General features: G+C 36.3%; 1 protein-coding gene across 8 annotated transcripts in view; it reads left to right on the forward strand.

Moving 5' to 3' along the window:
* Positions 1–24,322, forward strand: part of ROBO1 (roundabout guidance receptor 1) — a 1,115,129-nt gene that overhangs the window by 1,085,429 nt on the left and 5,378 nt on the right. For all 8 annotated transcript variants that reach the window (XM_019750008.3, XM_074333370.2, XM_074333356.2 and 5 more), the window contains 3 exons: positions 12,237–12,643; positions 15,718–15,870; positions 22,858–23,166. In XM_019750008.3, coding sequence (XP_019605567.1) covers positions 12,237–12,643; positions 15,718–15,870; positions 22,858–23,166 — 869 coding nt within the window. The remainder of the gene's footprint in view (positions 1–12,236; positions 12,644–15,717; positions 15,871–22,857; positions 23,167–24,322) is intronic.

Genomic DNA, 24,322 nt, shown 5'->3' on the forward strand with positions numbered 1-24,322 from the left:
GGGGATGAATACTTGTATGAACTCAATGTGGACATGTATAATTGGTAAATGCATTGTGTACCTGCACTTAAAAATCTTATTTGTCTCAATTCAGCCCTTTTAAAATGTATGATTTTCAGTCTGTAAAGGTACTAAGAATTTTATTTCCGGGATTATTCCTGGAAATAACACTAGGCACTAATAAAAAGTAGATAAAAGCCCATTAAACACAAAACTATTACTGCTCTTTTGTGATGAAAGTATTATCAATGTGGTTATATAGAAATTTTTAACAATCAAGATACACAAAATGAGAATATAAAAATATCAGTGATCTATGTAGTCAGAAATAGCCACTGTTATGACCTCAGTAAAGATCCTTTCAGTTTTTCATCTTTATATATACTAACATTGCTTTGACTGCATGATATGCCAATATTACTTTATCAGCTATTCTTTTCACTGAGCAGTCTATTCTTCCATATCAATAATTTTTTATTTAGGTACTCATGTTAAACAAATGTGTACTGTAATTTATTTAGACACTTCCTTAATGTTGCACATTAAATCACACGCCTACTTCTTGATGCTGTATACCATGCTGTAATTCCCATGTCTAGTTAAGTCCTGAGTGAAGCGTCTTCTCAAAGCCTTCATCTGCTCAAATGGCTGCCCTATCAGTAGTTGACTTCTGCTTCTCATCATCCTGCCAGTCTCCTGATGATGCAGTCATTAAAAATAGATAGCTATTTCTCTACAGATTTCATTTTAGCACATCAGATCCTTATATCCAAGCACTTGCTACTACATATTTTCACTGCTTAACATCAGTCAGAGTGATATGCATATCTCCCTCCAGTCTTAAAGGCACTTTCCTACTTCTGACAGCCATTTTCTCTGCCCGCATTTCTGTAATGGTCCATAAGTGGGCTCGTTGCCTTTAGCCTTGCCCCTTCTTCAATCTATTCTTCCTGCTACAGACTATACAGAGGCATTTTCCTAAAATGTAACACTGATCAAGTCTCCAAATTGCTTAAAATTTCTCAACAACTTTCCATTTCCCTTAGAATAAAGGCAAGCTTCCTTCCTATAGCAATCAGGGCCCTTTGTGATCTGACCCCTGTATGTCTTCTCATCCTTACCCATTGCCACTCCCCTCCTCACTGTTCTGTTGCCTCCACTGAAAGTTTCTTCCAGTTCCTGGAATGACCAGTGCTCTTACCCACCTCGTTGTCTTTCCACATGCCGTCCCATCTTCCTGGAACAGCATTCTCCCCTCTCTTTTTTGGAGCTAACATTTATGTATCCTTTAGCTCCAAGATTAAGTGGCAGTTACTCTCCACAGAATCTTTCCCTGATGTCCCAACTCTGAGACAGGACCAAATTCTGTGTGTGCCCACAATACCCTAGACATCCTTGGTCATGGAGCTTTGTGAACACTGCATTGTCATTGTATATTTCACTGTCTTTCTCCTCCACTGGACTATAAGTCCCTTCAGGCAAGGAACATATTGATTTAGCTGAATTTCTAACATTGTCTCACTTCTGCCACATGCTATTGGTCAGAGCACTCTCAGGGTCCACTAGGATCCAGGAGTATAGAAGTAAATTCCCTCTCTTGACGGGGGATTGGCAGGTTCTCATCCTTGGAAAGCATTTGGAATGTTTATTGATTAGGGACCTATATAAATAGTGTGATTTATATTAATAAGAAATAGAACTAAGACCATTGTAACACTGCAATATTTAATTAGGTAAATATTTCAGACTTGCATTATCATAGATAGTGCAATTTTGGCATTCTAATAAACTTCTAGGATATTCCATTTTTGTTTAAAACTAGATAAACTAGGTGACCAACATAACAGTAAGCTTTCTTCTCTCTTTCAGACAATAACTATGAAAATAATATAATTAAACTTATTTACATGTGTCGTTTTAAAAAGAGTCTGGCCCTATTGAGTTTACTGTAGTTGATAGTAAATAAAATTTACTTTTCTCTTGAAAAGTAAGTTATTTTCATGTATGTAATAGGAAAATTCCTGATATATTTTTTAATATAGACAAATTGAGTATGATATAGTTGGAAGGGGAAAAAAAGTAAGAAGGCAAAGGGAAATTAAATACTTTGTATATTTACAAACCAGGTAATGGTTAATTATATGAGATATTAAAGCTACACCAGTTTCAGAAAAAAAATTCAAACATATGCATTTCCTCCTTTTTGTCTTTAGCCTGGTAAAAGATATATGATGAACTATATAAACACCTGCTTTCATAAATTAATGGCATTGTTCCCTTCTTTTCTTGAACATGTTTGAAGGTGGAGGTTCATTTGTGGCAAGTCCCACTTGAGTGCAGCATCTTGAAATAGCTTTTTGTTTTCAAATAGAATATATTACATATTTCAAACAGTATATGTTTATCACACATTCCTTGGGCTTGATTTATTTACAGATGGTTCGAATAAATTTTTCTGTCTGTCTAAAGCATTTGCACAGGGTGGTAATAGTTAAAAGCCAGCCCTTGTTTAACAGGAAGATGTTTTTACTCTACAGAATGTGAATTAATCCAAATACAACAATGCTGGCATCCTTTCGTGGTGAAGTGGGCTCTTCTACATCCCCTTACTGATGGTCAAAATAGTCCCTTTTGTACTAATAGTCTTACATGTCTTTAAAAAGAGAACTTTTTGTGGTATTTTAGATGTGCATGCTGACAAAGACTGTAAATTGACTTTTAAGTATGGCATTTTATTACAATTTAAATTAAACAAAGGTTTTCCTCCTATGTGTATAACACACTCCATATTGAAACAATTATCCATTTTAATCTCGTAAATAATTTCAGCTTTAGCACATTTTTCATATTTCTTCTATGCCACACACAGATTCATTAGAAACCACCCACAAATAAAAAATAACACATTATATTTTAAAAACTATGTGTGCATATCTATATATATGTATATACCCGTATATATATGCACAAATAGTGTGTGTGTGTATATATTACATTTATGTGTATGTATGTGTGTATATATATATATATATATATATATATATATATATATATATATGTGTGTGTGTGTGTGTGTGTGTGTGTATGAATACATTTGTAATAACATCATTGTTTGAAGTAAGGTTATGACCTTGAAAACGAAATGCGAGATTAAATTCTAAACTTGAGACATCAAAATGACAGTGTGAGGTGAGCCTCTGTAAATCTCCCCTAGAATTTACAGCTAGTCGAACAACTATAGCTCCACAAAGGACTCCCTGCACAGCAGACAGGCAAGACGAAGAGGCCCACTACTGAATTCACCTAAAGGTGGGCGAATCATGCGAGGGGGGGGAGGAAGGGGAGAAGTGTGGAGACAGAGCCACGCGGGCGCAGGACACAGAACTATCTCAGTGCTCTGAGCTCACTGCATCCCGGAACTATCGCAGCTGTGGGAGAGGGAAGAACTCGGACTGCTAGGGCTCCGTTTATGGCCCACAGGGCTGAGGGGACAGCATATAACACGGCTGAACCCAACGCTCACGGCAGAGACCTCAGAGAAAAGACTGAAGGAAGAAGGCTGAAAACGGTGGTTTAAGCCCTCACTGCCAAGCAGAGAACAGAAGCCTTAGGCACTGAGACTACCCGCGCCCTCCCTACCCTCCCAAAGCTCGCCCCGCCCCCACCTGCCCGGTGCTAGAAGCGGAACAGTAGCCGTGTCAGATCAAAAGAACAAAATATTTGTAGTTCTGAGAACTGTGGACCACAGACACAGATTCATAGTCCAACTAGTTCCGGCAAAGGGGAGGGAGCTGTGGAAGCAGGACTGGCTGTGGTGGTGGTCGCGGACATTGTTCTAGGCCACCTCTCACAACTCATCCTGCCCTTGGCCCCACCTATCTGGGCGGATCCCTGCAGGAGTAAACAGAACTGCTGAAACACACGGGCTCTGAATCTGGTGCAGGAAGAGCTTTGGAACTTCAAAAGCTCTCCACATACCCACACGAATACTGCACCCTGTGACCCAGGTGAACTACAAACAAGAGGAGAAGCCCATCTCTCAGGGAATCCCCCCATTGTATGAGAAGCTGGAATAGTGCAGAGAAAACAGCACTACTGTGTGAGAGAGAAACAAGGGGTGCAGTCAGAGAGAAAACAAAACATTCTACCTACAAGTACTGGAAAACAAAAGAAAGACCTCTTCCTATCAACCTGTTGCAGAAGCCACTCCTGTAGATGTCCAGGAAGAGAAATAATAATTCAGTAATTGCCACGAATAACCAAGGCAACAAGACAGCTCAGAAAGAAAGTGAAAAGTCTCCAGAAAAGGAAGTTAAAGATATGGAAATATGTGACTTAAATGACAGAGAATTCAAGATTGCAGTTCAGAAAAAACTCAACGAGATGCAAGAAAGCACAGAAAGACAGTTTAATGAACTCAGAAACGCAATCAAAGAACAACATGAGCATTTTACCAAAGAGATTGTAATTTTAAAAAAAGAACCAAATAAAATTTCTGGAGATTAAGAACTCCATAGAAGAAATTAAGAATGAAATAGCCAGCTTACGAAGTAGAGTTGACCAGATGGAGGTAAGAATCAGTGACATCGAAGATAGAAACCTGGAAATGACACTGATGGAAGAAGAAAGAGACCTGAGACTTAAAAGAAATGAAAGAACTATACAAGAACTTTCTGACTCCATCAGAAAGAGCAATATAAGAATAATGGGCATACCAGAAGGAGAAGAAAGAGAGAAGGGAACAGAGAATATATTCAAACAACTTGTCGATGAGAATTTCCCAAACATGTGGACAGAACTGGACCCTCGAATCCAAGAAGCAAATAGAACACCTAATTACCTCAATCCCAACAGGCCTTCTCCAAGGCAAATTGTATTGAAGCTGTCTAAAATCAACGACAAAGATAGAATCCTCAAGGCAGCCAGGGAAAAGAAGACGGTAACCTACAAAGGAAAGCCCATTAGATTATCATCAGATTTTTCAGCAGAAACTGTACAAGCCAGGAGGGAGTGGAATCAAATATTCAAACTATTGAAAGAGAGAAATTATGAGCCAAGAACAATATATGCAGCAAAGATATCCTTTAGATATGAAGAAGGAATAGAGACCTTTCCAGATATACAGAAGCTGAGGGAATTTTCTAATGCATGACATGCACTACAAGAAATACTAAAGGAGGCTATTCGACCACCATCAACAGGGATAATTTGTGGCAACCAAAACATAAAAAGGGGAGAGTAAAGGCCTGAACTGGAATATGGGAATGGAGAAACTAAGCATGCTGAAGAAAATGGAATACTCTAAATATCGAACTTTCTTTTACATAAACTTAAGGGTAACCACTCAAAAAAAATCCAGAACTGAAAATATATTGTAATTAAAGAAGAAACAGAGGGAAGCATCATAGAATACCATCACACAGAAATAATAGACAACAGAAAGGCAAAGAAACAATGGAGACACAGCCTTACCAGAAAACTAAAGATAGAATGACAGGAAATCCTCACATATCAACACTCACCCTAAATGTAAGTGGACTGAACTAACCAATAAAAAGGCACAGAGTAGCAAATTGGATCAAAAAACTAAACCCAACCATATGCTGTCTCCAAGAGACATCTCAGCTACAAGGACAAGCATAGACTCAAAGTGAAAGGGTAGAAATTGACACTCCAAGCAAATGGTATCCAGAGAAAATCAGGTGTAGCCATACTGATATCAGATGAAACAGACTTCAGGGTGAAAAAGGTAACGAGACAAAGATGGACATTTCATAATGGTAAAGGGGACTACACAACAAGAAGACATAACAGTCATCAATATTTATGCCCCCAATCAGGGAGTACCGAAATATACCAAGCAACTACTAACAAAACTAAAGGGAGAAATTGACCAAAACACAATTATACTAGGGGACTTGAATACATCATTGACAGCTATGGATAGATGATCCAAACAGAAAATAAATAGTGAAATAGCAGCCCTAAATAACACATTAGATTAAATGGACATAATTGACATATATAGAGCACTTCATTCTAAAACATCAGACTATACATTTTTTTCTAGTGTACGTGGAACATTCTCAAGGATAGACCATATATTGGGACATAAAATCAGCCTCAGCAAATTTAAGAAGATTGAAATCATACCAACCATATTCTCTGATCACAAGGCTTTGAAATTGGATATCAAGTGCAAAAAGAAAGCAGGAAAAAACACAAATACATGGAGATTAAACAACATACTATTAAAGAACAACCAGGTCAAAGAAGAAATTAGAGGAGAGATCAAAAGATACATAGAAACAAATGACAATGAAAATACATCCCACCAAAATTTTGGGGATGTAGCTAAAGCAGTTTTAAGAGGGAAATTTATGTCATTACAGGCCTATCTCAAGAAACAAGAAAATTCCCAAATAAATAATCTCATGTTACACCTTAAAGAACTAGAAAGAGAACAAATGAAACCCAAGGTCAGCAGAAGAAAGGAAATAACAAAAATCAGAGCAGAACTAAATGAAATAGAGAACAAAAAGACAATAAAAAAAATTAATATGACAAAGAGCTGGTTCTTTGAAAAATTAACAAAATTGACAAACCCTTGGCTAGACTCACTGATAAAAAGAGGAAGACACTAATTAACAAAATCAGAAATGAAAAGGGGAGGTTATCTCGGACACCACAGAAATACAAAGGATCATCCAAGAATACTATGAAGGACGATATGCCACCAAATTCAATAACCTAGGAGAAATGGACAAGTTCTTAAAAACAGATAGCCTTCCTAGGCTGAACCATGAAGAACTGGAAAATCTAAACAGACCGATCACCAGTAAGGAAATTGAATCAGTCATTCAAAACCTTCCCAAAAGCAAAAGTCCTGGACCAGATGGCTTCACTAGTGAATTCTACCAAACCTTCAAAGAGGATCTAATACCAATCCTGCTCAAACTCTTCCAAAAAATTGAAGAAGAAACAGTACTCCCTAACTCATTTTATGAGGCCAGCATTACCCTGATACCAAAACCTGGTAAAGACAACACAAAAAAAGAAAACTACAGACCAATATCTCTGATGAATACAGACGCAAAAATCCTAAACAAAATTCTAGCAAATCGAATACAACAATGCATTAAAAGGATTATTCATCACGACCAAGTGGGGTTCATCCCCGGGACACAAGGATGGTTCAACATCCGCAAATCCATCAATGTGATACATCACATATACAAAATAAAGGACAAAAATCATATGATTATGTCAACTGATGCAGAAAAATCATTTGACAAGATACAACATCCATTTATGATTAAAACAGTTAATAAAATAGGTATACCTATAACATAATAAAGGCCATATATGACAAACCCTCAACTAATCTCATAATTAATAGTGAAAAACTGAAGCCCTTTGCTCTACGTTCAGGAACATGACAGGGCTGTCCCCTATCATCTCTGCTTTTCAACATAGTGTTGGAAGTCCTTGCCAGAGCAATCAGGCAAGAGAAAGAAATAAAAGCCATCCAAATTGGGAATGAAGAAGTTAAATTGTCACTCTTTGCAGATGACATGATGCTATATATAGAAAACCCTAAAGACTCTACCAAAAAGCTATTAGAAACAATCAACGAATACAGTAAAATTGCTGGCTACAAAATCAACATATGAAAGTCCATTGTATTCCTATATACTAACAATGAAATCTCAGAAAAAGAAATACAAAAACAATTGCTTTTGCAATTACAGCAAAAAGAATAAAATACCTAGGAATAAACTTAACCAAGGATGTGAAAGACCTATATGCTGATAACTATAAGACATTTTTAAAAGAAATTGAAGAAGACACAAAGAAATGGAAAGACATTCCGTGCTCATGGATTGGAAGAATCAACATAGTTAAAATGGCCATATTACCCAAAGCAATATACAGATTCAATGCAATCCCCATCAAAATCCCAATGGCATTTTTTTTTTTTTAAGACTTTATTGGGGAAGGGGAAAGGACTTTATTGGGGAACAGTGTGCACTTTCAGGACTTTTCTCCAAGTCAACTTGTTGTCCTTTCAATCTTAGTTGTGGAAGGTTCTGTTCAGCTTCAAGTTGTTGTTCTTTCAGTCTTAGTTGTGGAGGGCGCAGCTCAGCTCCAGGTCCAGTTGCCATTGCTAGTTGCAGGGGGCACAGCCCACCATCCCTTGTGGAAGTCGAACCGGCAGCCTTGTGGTTGAGAGGACATACTCCAACCAACTGAGCCATCCGGGAGCTCAGCGGCAACTCAGCTCAAGGTGCCATGTTCAGTTTTAGTTGCAGGGGGCGCTGCCCACCATCCCTTGCGGGAATCAAGGAATTGAACTGGCAACCTTGTGGTTGAGAGCCCACGCTCCAACCAACAACTGAGCCATCCGGGAGGCAGCTCAGCTCAAGGTGCCGTGTTCAATCTTAGTTGCAGGGGGCAGAGCACACCATCCCTTGTGGGACTCGAGGAATTGAACTGGCAACCTTGTGGTTGGGAGCCCACTGGCCTATGTGGGAATCGAACCGGCAGCCTTTGGAGTGAGGAGCACGGAGCTCTAACCGCCTGAGCCACCGGGCTGGACCCCCAATGGCATTTTTTAAAGAAATAATAAAAAATCATCAGATTTCTTTGGAACTACACAAGACTCCAAATAGCCAAAGCAATCTTAAGAAAAAAGAACAATACTGAAGTTATCATGCTCCCTGACTTTAGCTTGTACTACAGGACTACAATAATCAAAACAGCATGGTATTGGCAGAGAAACAAACACACAGACCAATGGAATAGAATTGAGAACCCAGAAATACAACTACATACATATGGACAGATAATTTTTGACAAAGAAGCAAAAAACATACAATGGAGAAAAGACAGCCTCTTCAATAAATGGTGCTGGGAGAATTGGATAGCCACGTGCAAAAGAATGAAACTGGACTGCTATCTGTCACCATGTATCAAAATTAGTTCAAAATGGATCGAAGACTTAAGCATAAGACCTGACACAATAAACTGCATAGAAGAAAACACAGGTACTAAACTTATGGACCTTGGGTTCAAAGAGCATTTCATGAATTTGACTCCAAAGGCAAGGGAAGTAAAAGCTAAAATAAATGAATGGGACTATATGAAACTTAAAAGCTTCTGCACAGCTAAAGAAACCATCGACAAAATAAAGAGGCCACCAACTGAATGGGAGAAGATTTTTGCAAACAGTGCCTCCGATAAAGGGCTAATATCCAAATATACAAGGAACTCATGAAACTCAACAACAAAAAAACAACCCAGTTGAAAAATGGGCAGAGGACCTGAAGAGACATTTCTCCAAAGAGGACATACAAATGGCAAATAGACATATGTAAAAATGCTCAACATGAATAATCATCAGAGAAATGCAAATAAAAATCACAATGAGATATCACCTCACCCCAGTCAGAATGGCTATCATTAACAAGACAAATAGTCACAAGTGTTGGAGAGGCTGTGGAGAAAAAGGAACCCTCATACACTATTGGTGGGAATGCAGACTGTGCAGCCATTATGGAAGGCAGTGTGGAGGTTCCTCAAAAAATTATGAATAGAATTACCATATGACCCAGCAATCCCTCTCCTGGTATCTACCAAAAAAATCTGAAAACATTTATACATAAAGACACGTGTGCTCCAATGTTCATTGCAGCTTTGTTTATGGTGGCCAAGACATGGAAAAAACGAAAACGTCCTTCGGTAGATGAATGGATAAAGAAGTTGTGGTATATATACACAATGGAATACTATTCGGCAGTAAGAAAAGATGATATAGGAACATTTGTGACAACATGGATGGATCTTGAGAGTATAATGCTAAGCGAAATAAGTCAGACAGAAAAAGCAGAGAACCGTATGATTTTACTGATATGTGGTATATAAATCAAAAACAACAACAGAACAAGCCAAACAAATGAGAAACAAAAACTCATAGACAGACAATAGTTTGTTGGTTACCAGAGGGTAAGGGGGGTGGGGAGTGGGAGATGAGGGTAAGGGGGATCAAATATATGGTGATGGAAGGAGAACTGACTCTGGGTGTTGAACACACAATGGGATTTATAGATGATATAATACAGAATTGTACACCTGAAATCTATGTAATTTTACTAACAATTGTCACCCCAATAAATTTTTTTTTAAAAAGTGAAAAAAAATTCTAAACTTGATTCATATTAGTGGTGGGCACTTTGGCAAGGTCCTTAATTTTTCTGAGTTTTAATATGCTCATCTGTAAAATAATAAAAGAAGTACCTTGCTTGAAAACTTGTGAGAATCAAATGAGTTAACATTGTAAAATATATTTAGTTACAAAGTAGATGCTGAAATAATGAGTTAATTGTAATATTTTAACCATTTCTTTTTAATGCTTTTCCATTTGTGTTAATAACATGTTTATTGAAGTGTCTCAATCCATTGGGATAAAAAAGCACAAACGTTTTTCTTTGAACCTCTGCCATCACAACCCTAAAAACTTTACTATATTGAACTTTCCTTTTTCTCTTATACTAGGTCCCTTAGTTAAGTCTTGACCTGATCCTACATTGTTTTGCTTGTATGCTTTCTTTTCATTTAAGACCCAGTCTCATTCATTTTAAAACTGTAATTGTGCACGTCCAGATAACCTTTCAGATTGCACATGTATGTGGCTATGTTGGCATGGAGTAAAAAGGCGGCATGGTCTGCGTTTAACCGTTTCCCTCTTCCTCCCTCTTCCAGGTGAATTGTCCTAAGTGCTAAGGCAAGGACGAGGAAGCATAAACAGGGCAGACTGGATGAGGGTCCAGTCTTCCTTGGTTAGCGCTGACTATTGTATGTCGTTTTGCTCTATAGGATCATAGGATGGTGAGGGAAGAGGCTGGCACCCACTGCCTCCGTAGATGACGGGCGCAGTCCTGGGCAGCTTCTCTAGGCATTTGTAGTCCTTGAACAATTGAGCCACATCTTCAAGTGGACTACCAGTTGTGACATGCATCTCTCTATTAGTTTCCCAAGACATGAAAGTCACCAGATGACACTAGTCATCTTAATCTCATCTGTCATCCAACACTAGTGCTCAGGTTGTCAGGCCTGGGTGGACTCCATCCTCTTTACTTCTCAGAAGCACAGGATTTGACAAGATGTTATCATGGCCCTTCCAAATGATATTCCCATACATGTCATCTCTTTAACCTTCGGGAGCACATCACTGACTAAGCCGTCCTCCAACTATTAGTAGAAGTCGTTATATCTCTTCCCATTTTTCAGGCACTTTCCTACTTTAAGGGTTAATCTCTTGGCATTCTCCTTCCTTGGGAATAATTTCTTTCCAGAAACCTTGCTTTTCCCTAATGTCTTTCTTAGTCATCTTACATTCACTATGGGTGATGGTGTGGGATGGTAGTAAAAGGATTGCTTTGCACTAATTTGTTCTCCAGGTTGGTGGAGAGATGGTTGAAACCAGTTATTGGTAACTCTGTGAACTTAAATTGTAGGATACTGCCTTATTTTGTCCTCAGCTTTAAGCATTTTGTTGAAAGATAGATAGGTGGAATAATTGTAATAGCGATAGATTTGAAAATAGCAGATAACCTTTAGTGAAACTCCGAAGTGAGTAATTCAGAGAAATGTTGCTTTAGCTCTCATGGCCTTTTGTCATATGCTGAATGTATAATTTTTAATCCTGTGAAATTCTATCTCTATAGTCAGAATGGATGAGTATTTTTTACAATGGTTAGAGTAGCAGTGAAGGAAAGAGAAAGGAACATGTTTTACATGTTTATGGAGCAATCTGTTTGAGGACTGATAGCTTTTGTCTTTGGTAATAATAAGCTGTCAATAACATCCAATATACTGTAGGACAAATACATAAGACAAATATATAGGACAAATGTCAAAATGCATATTACTTCCCCCTTTTTAGCCGAACATAATCCAAATGATAAGACATAAGGAGACTTATAGATAGCTGGGTATATTTCTATTTAACTTGGATCAAAAGGTAACCCAATTGGGTTAAAAGTGCCTCTGGTTTTAAAGTAAATTTCTTACAACTCAGAACAAAACTTAGACATACTCTGATTTCCAGGTGTTTTTTTTTTTTCTTGAATGAATTAGATACATGAAAGCAAAGTTTCAATCATTGTGGTGTGAATTTCTTGGTTGATTTATCCTTTTGTGAGCTGAGTCCTACATGTTCATTTGTCTCCCTGCAGACGGCAGCCTGTAAGCCCCCCTCCACCTCCACGCCCGATTTCCCCACCACATACCTATGGCTACATTTCAGGACCCCTCGTCTCAGATATGGATACGGACGCACCAGAAGAGGAAGAAGACGAAGCTGACATGGAAGTGGCCAAGATGCAGACGAGAAGGCTTTTGTTACGCGGGCTTGAGCAGACCCCTGCCTCCAGCGTCGGGGACCTGGAGAGCTCTGTCACCGGATCGATGATCAACGGCTGGGGCTCCGCCTCGGAGGAGGACAACATTTCCAGTGGACGCTCCAGCGTTAGTTCTTCTGACGGCTCTTTTTTCACCGATGCCGACTTTGCCCAGGCCGTTGCCGCAGCAGCAGAGTACGCGGGGCTGAAAGTGGCGCGACGTCAAATGCAGGATGCTGCTGGTAAGGTGCACGCTCTTCATTGACCTGCGAAAGAAAACGCGGTGTGTGCGTGCCAGCCCCGGTTATCTCCTGCAATCCTATGTCCTATGTGACATGCAACTCTTTTTTTTTCCCCCTTCTACATAAGGAAACCAAGGTCCAAGAATATGACATGGCTTGATTATTCCCTTTTTCTTGGCAAGAAATTTTTTTTTTAAATCTTCCTTTTTATTTTTATTTAATAAATCATATGTGATGTAAGTGAAGCTTCCTTAATATCTTCATTTTTGAGATCATAACAAATATAGATATATGTGTATAATTCCTTCAGGTATACACACTGTCATTTAAATGAGGTGTGTTATGTGTGTTTTTTAAGATGTAAAACATCATCAAAATAAAATTTATTATGGTAGTTCTCTTATCCCATTTAATTAGAAATTCTCTCGGAGAAATAGATTAATATCAAGTGAGGACACTCAGCCATTGGAGACTGGGCTATTTCTCTTTCATCCCCATTCTCTTCATGCTCTCTCAATTAGAATATCAATTTTATTGGGAAGATATAAAGATGTTTGTAATATACATATATTTCAAAGCATAAATATGTTCAATACTTAAACATTATTAATCTAATAATTCAGAGAGCAAGTTAATCTAAACGATTATATATATTTTCTATTTTGCCTTTTCATTGCCAGCAGCCTGTTTTTAATTACCATAAATCCATTCTTATGTTTCAACCCATTTTTGCTTATCTCCTACTCCCAACCCTGTTTAGAAAGTAAATAGTATGAGAAAGAAAATAATTTAAATTTAAATCATACATTTATCACATTTTTATTTCTGTAGAGTGGAATATATGCTTTCATATACATGTTATTTGTGTATTTCTGGTAGCCAAGAAATAGAAAGAATAAAATAATATGGTCAGCAAGAAAGATATACTTCTGAGAAAGAAAAGACTGTCACAAAAAATCAATAATTGCTTTTTTGTTGTTTTATTTTTTTCCTTAGTATAATAACTAGCACATTGATAGTTTTTCATGTTCTCTTCAGATCCTGCATCAGTCATTATTTTTTATCAGTGTAGAATATATTAAAAGAAAATTTAACTCATATCAAAGTTATTTCTATATGTTATTTATCAAGAATGTGTTACAGGAAAAAATGCCTGATCTCTCAACTTATTATTATAGAATGTATATTTATTTCAGCCAGGCCTATATTTTATTATATTCAACCAAATCCCCCACCCAGTAGCTGCTGAATGTACTTTTAATAAAATAAGTATGCAAATCTATCTATCTTTCCTAATAAATAACATCTAACTTTATATATAGCTTTTGTTTATCCTTATTTTTTAATCTTCTGTAAAAAAAAAAAGTGAAATTAAGCATTTCAAACTACTGCTTTCACATTGCATTAGGGTGTGTTTCAGTTCATTAAATCAACGAGACACGGAAATAACATTGAAAATTCATCTGTAAAAATAGATGAATTGAAAATTCATCTATGCCTCTGGGTCTATGAGTAGTAGATGCCCTTATACCATAGAATGAATAATGGGTTCAGTCTCAGCCCTAATTCTCTCCTTTCATGGATATGTAACTTTCATTGTAATAGTCTCCATCATAACTAAAGAGAGGTTGGTTTAATATTTTATTGTATTGTAATTTAGTAGCACTTCTGGTTTTAGTTTGGCGCATAATTATAATGAACTAAACATGCATTGGCCTTTGCCTATTAAAATATTATTTTCAGGAAAGGGTGCTGCTTATCATATGACTTGAAGTTAATATGAATGAATAATCCTATCACATTGCTTCTCACTTGGCCACATTAATGTCTATTAGTTAATATGCTTCAGTTAGCATCTTTAAATGTGTTGACTTCCGTGTCTGTGGATTCTCTTGTTTGCAGCCAAAAGACATGTTGTCTAGGTCTGTTTGAAGTTTCTTGTGGAATGACAGAAAGTTCTGGATTTGAGTCTCTGAAATTTCTAGAAACCAAAAGAGTGAAGGTCATGTGTAGGATCAAGAGCTCTCCATTGTCATTATGGATTAAATATGTAGTGCCATTGTAAAACAGTGTTTCTGTAAGACACCCAGAGAACCTGAGAACACTGAAATGCACCTTATCTGATTAGAAAATTTAGTTGTCACTGGTACCTGCGAATACTGTTTCTCTAAAACCAAATATAGGCATACTTTTGTGCTTTGCTTTATTGAGATTCGCAGATGTTGCATTTTTACAAATTGCCCTCCACCAGCAAAAAGATTACAACTCCCATTATTGTGATATTTGCTTTATTGTGCTGGTGTGGAACCAAACCGGCACTATCTCTGAGGTATGTATGTACGCCTGTAATCAAAAAACACCTCTGCCACCATCAAAAACAATAACATTGAAAATTTTCAACAATAACATTGAAAATTCATCTGTAAAAATAGATGAATTGAAAATTCATCTCTGGAGGTGTCACTTTAAGTATCTAAAACCAGCAAATTTCTATATTGTGATAGAAAAGTGGTGTAAGTAATTTTTGTCATATCTAAATTAGTAAGCTAGCTTAATTTCAGGCCACCTTAAGAGAAAATACTTGAGCACATATTAAGATATTAGGAATATGCCTTCAAAGAATAACATAAACATATATTTAAGAAAAACAGAAGATGTAATTAGTACTGTTTATTCTTAGAACATGAATTTCTTAAGGACTGGCTATTCCTCTTGAGAAAGCAACATTGAATATATTATGCAAAAATGTAATTATTATTTTTATTTAACAATAACTTTAGTGAAGTTAGTTGCAAAAATAATTGGAATGTTTTTCTTGAATAGCTATCATAAACTTTAACAGGATGAAATATTGCGGTTAAAAAAAAGAGAGAGAGCCTGAAAATGCTTCTAGAGTATTTTTCCCCACTGGATAGCTCAAGCAAAGTGACAAAAATCTTAACTATTTGCTAGTATTGCTTATGTAAACTTTTTTTAAAAATCAGGGATGTTTCTAGTTTTCGTGTTTATTTTTATTATTACTATTATAACTAAAATTTATTGATGAATTTGGCTCTGATTTTTTCCCCCCTCAGGCCGCCGACACTTTCATGCATCCCAGTGCCCTCGACCTACAAGTCCTGTTTCTACAGACAGCAACATGAGTGCTGCTGTAATGCAGAAGGCCAGACCAGCCAAGAAACAAAAACACCAGCCAGGACATCTGCGCAGAGAAGCCTACACAGATGGTAAGTCCATTGAAACGACGAAAACATCTATGAATCTCGCCTGTTTACCCTGGCTCTCCATGACTAGTGAATGTGTCCACTGACATTAGAAATTACATTAAACTTTCATTAACAGTAAGCTTCCTGTTACTTATAGGATTGATCGACTTCCATATCTTGCCGGGTCCTTGCAGTTTTCTAATAAGTTGGTTATTGAAGAAACTAAAACAATGTGTACTTTTAATATTTTTAGAAGATTATTGTATAATTTCAAACAGATAGACGTTATTGTAGCTAAAGTAATGGCATGGGATCAACCTTCATCAGATTTACTGATAAATCTTCCAGTGTCATTCTTTTTTTTTCCCCTGTGGAATTTTGCATTCAAATAGAAGACAGTAAACTCATATGAATGTTAATTCTAACTATAGTGACGTTACAAATGGTTATTGTGTGCACCAAGAGGCAAATCCAATCATCTCTCTTCATGGCTTCACATATAGTATCGACTCTCACTGAAGAGGTAAGGCTTGTATTCTCAAGGGAGCCCAGGAGAATAATGCAAACATTGTGATGTTCTCTAAAGAAAGCCTTTAATGAAAGTGCCTCACGTGGCCCAGCGTTTATTAAACCACCACCTTCTCATTTTATAAAACAACCCCAAGGCTTTGTGGGAAATTCATGTAAGATAGATTCTTTCAGAGTCACCCATCTTGTCAACTTGGCTAAATTTGCTGAAGGGGCAGAGGAAGAAGGGTGTCCCAGGCAGCATTCCCTACCTCCTGGTCCTCGCCAACTGCAATCTGATTAGGACTTTAATTACCAGTCAGCAATTTTTCAAAAAGGGCATCATTTGCCATTATCATATGAAAGCCTAATATTATAGATCCTTATCCAAGGTTACAAGCAGGGTTTTCTGAGGCACTTCTCCCTATGATTCCTGCCACTTGACAGAAAAATTTAATACAAAGCTCACAGCGTGATGAGCACAGGTAATTTTGCCATGAGTGGCTGTCCATGCTATTATCTGTACTTTATTCAGAGTATTTTCTCTCCCTAGCATCTATCTGATATTAGACTGCATTAAATACTGGCATGACACAGCGCACCTGGGCCTCCTGGCTTCTGCCCAGGACTCTTTTGTCAGTGAAACTGAGCTGTCAGAATATTATCTGATTTTGAAGGGTTATTACAGTGACTTTGTGCATGCTTGCCTCTGTAAAGGGACAAACCTAGGTGTAAATCCCCAAATTCTATTGGCAGTTTTACATTTATGGGACCCCTGTAATGGCATTTTACAATTTTTATAGCTGTTCTATTAGTTTTATTATCTAGAGGAGAGGTGGTCCTAACTGAAAATCTGGTTAAACAGCAAACCTTGATGTAAACACATCAAGGTTGAATACATAAGGGAGAAAATCTGGCCTAAAGCTTTGTGTAGCTCTTTCTGCCTCTTATTTATACTAGTTTTGAGAGGCTCCTGGCATTGAGTGATGCTTTTTAAAAATGCTTTAAATAATGCAAACATGCCAAGTTACAGAGCATAGCATCACAGTTATAAATTACACTATGCTTGAAAATTGTGATCTATATTTATTTTCCTGCATTCTGCAGTATTTATTTCAGTGTGTTTAATAATTAAATGTCAATTCTAACTAATCCCTGAATAATAACTATTAAGCTGAATGATGAAGTACCCAAATTTTTTTGTTTATTTCAAAAATAACAAACATATTTCAATAACATATTGAAATATTTGTAAAGCCAAAAAGTTAATTTGAAATATTTTTGTATTTCTAATTGTTCATTTCATAAAAGTGATTATGCAAATGTATCATAATATATGCTATAATGTAGAAGTGAATATTTATTATTTTCAAAATGACAAAGTGGAGATATGACTAAAGTTCCATTTTTTTAAATTTTATCTTTCACTTTCAGCATTTCGATAACCAATTATTTTTTAGTTATGTTTATTGTCCTGGCAAATCCTGGAATTTAACTCTGTGTGCTTTCTGATCTGGTTAAGAAAAATAAATAAATAACAAAGCTATCTGTTATTTTATACATATCACATAATGCATATTGATTAAAATAATGTAAATGCAGGTGCTTCTTAATGCACCAAATAAAAGAAATGCACATACTGACACTGAAACAAAAGTAATTTTCTTAGAAATTATTTTCTCAAATTACTACAGTGTATTTTTTCAAAAAACATTCACAGACCATTTCATGAAGAAACTTAGTGGCAGACACAATTTGTACAATTATTTAAAAAGAGAGAGAGGAGGGGGAAAGATTTTAAAGAGCTGCCTATTGTTATAATGTGAATTAAACATATTAGTAAGACAGGTAGGTTTTTTGTTTTGTTTTGTTTTTTTGGTTTCTGTTTTTTTACTTTTGCTTTTTAATAATTAAAAGTTATTAACTATGATGGATGGATTTGATTATTGTCAATAGACTTCTTATGCAAACTATTTTCAGAATATGTCAGTCTTGAGTTTGTAGCATCTTTACTTTGAAATCTTTGTTTCAATTATAAATTTCCTTTGCAGAATTTTTATAAACTATATAAAGAATGATAGAGTGGCTATGTCTGAGCTATTAAAGAGTAATTTTGATGGTTCATGTCAGTCATCTCTGTATTAGTTTTTAGAGTTGCTATAACTCAGTACCATAAACTAGTTGGCTTACACAGCAGAAATTGATGTCCTCAGAGCTCTGGAGGTTAAAAGTTCAAAATCAAGGTGTTGGCCGGGTGGGTTTCTTCTGAGGCCTCTCTCCTTAGACTGGATATGGCCGTCTTCTCCCTATGTCTTTACTTTGTCTTTCCTCAATGTATGTATGTGTTCTAATCTCTTTTTATAAGGTAACTGGTCAGGGTGGATTAGGGCCTACCCTGAGGACCTTATTCTACCTTCATTACCTCTTTAAAGACCTTAAATCCAAATACATCCTGATGTACCAGCGGTTGGGATTTCAACATATGAATTTTGCGGGGACATGTTTAGCCTATAACAGCCCTCCAACCCCTGATGGATGGCACTGTGACCACACCTTGCTCCACAGGTAAACACCAGGGAGTGCCCCATGCTATAGTCACAGTGGCAGGTAGACTCTAACTATTTATTTCATATTTGCCACTTACAAGTTTAAATCAGATGAAGAGTAGAATTAAAATATATGAATATTTATCAGTCAGCATCTTATCGAGTTAAAGTCAAGCATAAGTGCATTTCTAGGACCTTCTAATAGATTCTTCCCACCCCCTCTTTTAAACCCTTTCTGAGGCATTTGCATACTTGATTTTAAAACCAAATCTACATTATTTCTCTAGCCCTACTTTTCATAAATTATAAATTCACCACCCTCTTTGAAATGATGTTATTTTGACTTCATTTGTCATTAATTACAAGGTCTTGGAACTATAAGCAGTTCAGTAAATAGAGTGCTGGATCTCTGTAGTGAGGTAATGCCAGCAGAATTGTCTGTATGTGCATGTTCCTATGTGTTACTTTATATGCGTTATTCTGGTATTTCAGAAGTGTTGTGTAAAAAAAGCGTGATTATGTAAAGAGTCTATACATGTATATAGCAGGTCCACAATCCCATTTGTTAAGTCCAATTTGAGCTATTAGAGGTATGAATTGGGTGAAAGTACTGTTTATTGCTATGTGAATTACAGAATTATTTATACTATGATAATCCCTGCTTTGACTCAGCACTTGTTTTATAATACTTGAAAATGATTTATTTGGTCATTTATTTCTTTAAAAAAAAAATCAAACCTACCAGCATTTTCCTTCTAATTGTCAATTAGAGACACTAGCAATTATATACAGGAAGTCAGAACTCTTAAAATTATCACTGGGTTCTCTTCTCCTTTTCTACCTGTGTTATAGATCGTGCCTATATAGAAAGCATCTGGTAATAGATTTTGTTTCAAGAGTCCTATGTTCCCAAGACTTTGTATGATATTATGATAGCAGTAATCATCAGTGTTGGTGTCTTTTAATCCCAGACATTTTATGATTTGATAATAGTGGCAGTCATCAGTTTCCTGATAATCTCTATTTGCAATCCAGTTTAAGTTCATAGAAAGCAGATAGTGCAGAAATGAGCCTGCAGTCACCCACTTCTGCTTCCTGATATGACCTGAATTACACGTTTCTCCTCCTCCATTGCCAGGCACAGGCTTAGTCTGAACTTTTACAACTCTTTGGTCTTGGCTTTCTTGGCTGTAAGCCACTCAGTACAGTCTGTCTTCTAATACTCTCTTTTTGGTTATTTTTAATAATCAAGTAGCAGATGAGGGGTATTTTCATGATAGTACGGTTTTTGTGTGTGTGTGTGGTTTTTTTTTTAATCCATTAAAGTAGTAAAGGAGGAAAATCAGGCACTAGTGACAATGGCGATCTATGTTGTAAGACAAACACTTTTGATTTTGTAGAAGCTGGGGAAAATTAGTGCTGTGGGCTATACTTTGGACACCATTTTAGATAAAGTGTTGAGACTATTTTATATGAAAGTAGAACATGATTAGCCTTGAAAGCTAACAACAAAAAAATGCAAGTAAAAGTTTTACCACTTTTAATAATGGAGTCCTGAATAAAACAGCTGGTAATAAGATGGTACCTCAAGTTTTCTGCTTTCAAAGATCAATACAGTGAATCTGAATGCCTTAGTTGTAGCCGTATAATGTCAAGAGAAAATTAGTTGTAAAAAAAAATTATACCTACATAATGGACCAAAAAAAGGATTAATTCATTTAAAAATACATAAGAATGAGAAATACTAGGTTAAAACTGAAGCTTCCTGGAACTCTTAATTTGCTATTATAAAGAATTTTCAAGACATAGTTTAATAGTCAAGAGCTTATCATATGGGTATATGTAAATGATAGTAGATCATTGTCAATAATAGTAAAATATCTAGAAACAACCTAAATATTTTTCTGTAAAATTATTTATTTAGTCTGATTGACTAAGTAAATAATGATATATTCATAAAACAGAGCATTACCCAAACTTTTCAAAAAAAAAGAGTTAGAGCTGTGTGTACATATAGAGAAATGCATACAACTACACAATTAGGGGGGAAAAGTTCAATTCCATTTACGCTAATAAGAAAGGAAGGCTGGATATTTGTGCATGGTACTTTTTATCAGTGGGCAGATGGGTACAATCCCAGATGTGGCCATTTTACACAGTCCCTAACATGAATGATGCTCCCTGGAGTTATTTGACTTGGCAGCCCTGCTTTATGTAAATAAATAGTTTTTTAGAATGATCTATAAAACACTATTCAAATTGATTATCGCAGCAAATCAATATTGAGGATTTGAAATGGAGGTGGGGAGAGATGCAGGGTCATATTTTCAAGTCCTTCCAGACTTTTGAATGTTTTACCTTGTTAATTGTGTATTTTTTGTTTAAAATCTTACGATTAATTTTATAATACTAAACATTTAATAGAAGTTTTATAAATGTTTTAGTTGATATCGCATAGACCTTACTCTCTAAATGTGAAAACATTATCATTTCTAAAGTCATGACTGAAAAAAAGAAAAGTATGCTGATAATTCCCAAATCTCTGTATTTCTGGTTTGGACCTCTCTTGAAATTCCGATTTTGTGTCCAACAAATTGTTGGACATATCTATCTGAATACTTCAAAGGCTTCTCCTAGTCACTTATCTAAATTTGAACTTCGAGTATTCCTTCACAAACCATCTCTTTCTCATCCCTGTGTTCTTTATCTTCAGTGATTTTTTTTTTCATCTACATAGGCAACTAGGGCAAAAATCATAAAAGTAATCTTAGATTCTTTCCTTTTCCTCCCTTATTATAGTCTGTTGATCATTAAATAATATTGATTTTTCTTCCTTAATCTCTTTCAAAGACATCTCTTCTCCATCTGAACCAATACAGTTCTATCCCATATCATTATTTACACGAGCTATTACAACAGACTCTTGGCCTCCTGGATTTAAGTCTTTCTTTTAATCCATCCTTCATACTACAGCCAGAAAAGCCTAAAACTAGAGTCTATTCATATTCTTCTACTAACTTTACAACTATCATAAGGATATACATTTCTCTTCCCTAGAGTGTACATAGGAGTCATTTTCCCCCTCATAGGAGTTGTTTTAAAAGATAGCACCACTTAAAATAAATTTTCTAGATAGCAAATATTATACTTACTTTTATACTTAAGTATCTTTAGGTATATTTATAATATAAGAAATTGAATTATATATAGCATTCTACTTTATGTAATATATTAATGCATAACTATAAAGATAGATAGATGATAGATAGATAGATAGATAGATAGATAGATAGATAGATAGATAGATAGATAGATGAAATTAACCTATATCTATACCAGTGATTATCTGGTTTAAAAACTCTAGTTGCATATATGAAGTGGAGAGTTCCCATCAATGCATGGTAGATTATAAACATGTGATAAAATAAAATAGGATAAGGAACACTGAGCTAGAAATTAAGAATCTAAGGACATTAGTCCTGGTTCTGATCAAGTCTAACTTTGAGACTGGAAAATAACTTAAGGTCTATGTGGTTCAGTTTCCCTGTCTACAAAATGAGAAAGCATTTAGGCTAGATTAGAGATAGCAAATAGGTATCAATTATATCAAGTGCCAACCTCCATCAATTTGAAGTGGTTGCTTGAAAGAGTAAGGCTATGCATCTGGGACCAGCAACGTTATGCTGAAATCAATTAGAAAGTTGGTTGGGGGATGGAAAGTCACAGCACTTATGCCCATATTAGCTATCTCAAGACTAGATAATCTGTAAATCCCAGTTCTATGACTCAATATGTCTGTGTTAGATAACAATGAATACATTAAGATTGTCGGTCTTATTCCTCGGTTGCCTTCAATTGTTCTAGTCACAAATGACTGTGACTCCAATGATAATTCTAATATATGGTGACTTTATAAATGGCAGACTTTTACAGTATTTTAAATATTTCTTTTTAGATCTTCCACCACCTCCGGTGCCACCACCTGCTATAAAGTCACCCACTGTCCCGTCCAAGGCACAGCTGGAGGTACGACCTGTAATGGTGCCAAAACTCCCTTGCATAGAAGCAAGAACAGACAGATCATCAGATAGAAAAGGAGGCAATTACAAGGGGAGAGAAGTATTGGATGGAAGACAAGTTGCTGATATGCGAACAAATCCAGGTGAACCCAGAGAAGCACAGGAACAGCAAAATGATGGGAAAGGACGAGGAAACAAGGCAGCAAAACGAGACCTTCCACCAGCAAAGACTCATCTCATCCAAGGTACTGATTTATTCAAGCTGCAAATAAATACAGATTGAATATATATTTGCAAAGTATGCTGTTAGGTTCTCTGTAGCCATGTCAAAAGTGGTAAAATTTAGAAATGGAAGAGACAGGCATGTATGTACCCGAATAATTTTTATACAGTTCATTCTAATACATTGTCTTATACAAGACTTCCTTGGAGAGAGCCACTTGAGTTGTATGTTAAAGGAAAGCATGGTTTCAACATGTTAAACAAAGAAAAGGGAATAGCAGGTAAAGGATATAAGCAGAGAAAAAACGTGAAAGTGTGAAAATGAATGTTTGGTGAATACTTATTTCCAGTTTGGCTAGCAAATAGGATGCTTGGGGCTAGGGACATATGATAAAATTAGAAAGCTGTTTGGATCAGATTGGGAAGGCACGGAATACTATTCTAAAGAGTTTAAGATTTATGATATAAGCAGTGGTGAGCCAGCAAATAATTTTGAAGAAGAAATGACAAAATCAGATTTGTGTTTTAGAAAAATAATGGGCAACACTCTATAGTTAAGGAAGATACTAGAATCAGATAGATGAAAGAATGAGAACATGGCAAAATAATCTAGGTATAAAGTATGAAAGCACTGAATTAAAATGGTTGTGCAAATAAAGAAAACAGCCTACACAGATATTTCAGAGATAGACCCAATAGGACTTGGTGACTAATAGAATGTAGAAAAGTAAAATGAGATAATGTATTTAAAAAAAAAAAAGGTGTGTGTGTGTGTGTGTGTGTGTGTATTCAAATGTTAATTAGATGGCCCTGTATGACTAGTTGGAACATAACTGTGTTATGGGAGTCTCAATTCTTCTTGCCAACACAGTGAAGAATCAAGTCAGCAAGCTGATTAATATGCAAGCAGGGTTTATTGGTGATACATTCTAAGGGAAGAGAATGGGTCTAGCCAAGGAGAGGGAGGGGGAGGGGGAGGGGGAGGGGGAGGGGGAGGGGGAGGGGGAGGGAGAGGGAGAGGGAGAGGGAGAGGGAGAGGGAGAGGGAGAGGGAGAGGGAGAAAGAAACTGTGAGTGATAAAACTGGTATAAAAAAAGGGCAAGAGAACTCTTGTCTCAAGGACTTACAGTTTGCTGAGTCGGGTAAGCAAGTTACATATTGTTTGGAGGGAAAAGATGG

Source organism: Rhinolophus sinicus, chromosome 17, assembly GCF_057876585.1.
Source record: "Rhinolophus sinicus isolate RSI-liver-muscle chromosome 17, RSI-T2T, whole genome shotgun sequence".
Classification (NCBI taxonomy): Eukaryota; Metazoa; Chordata; class Mammalia; order Chiroptera; family Rhinolophidae; genus Rhinolophus; species Rhinolophus sinicus.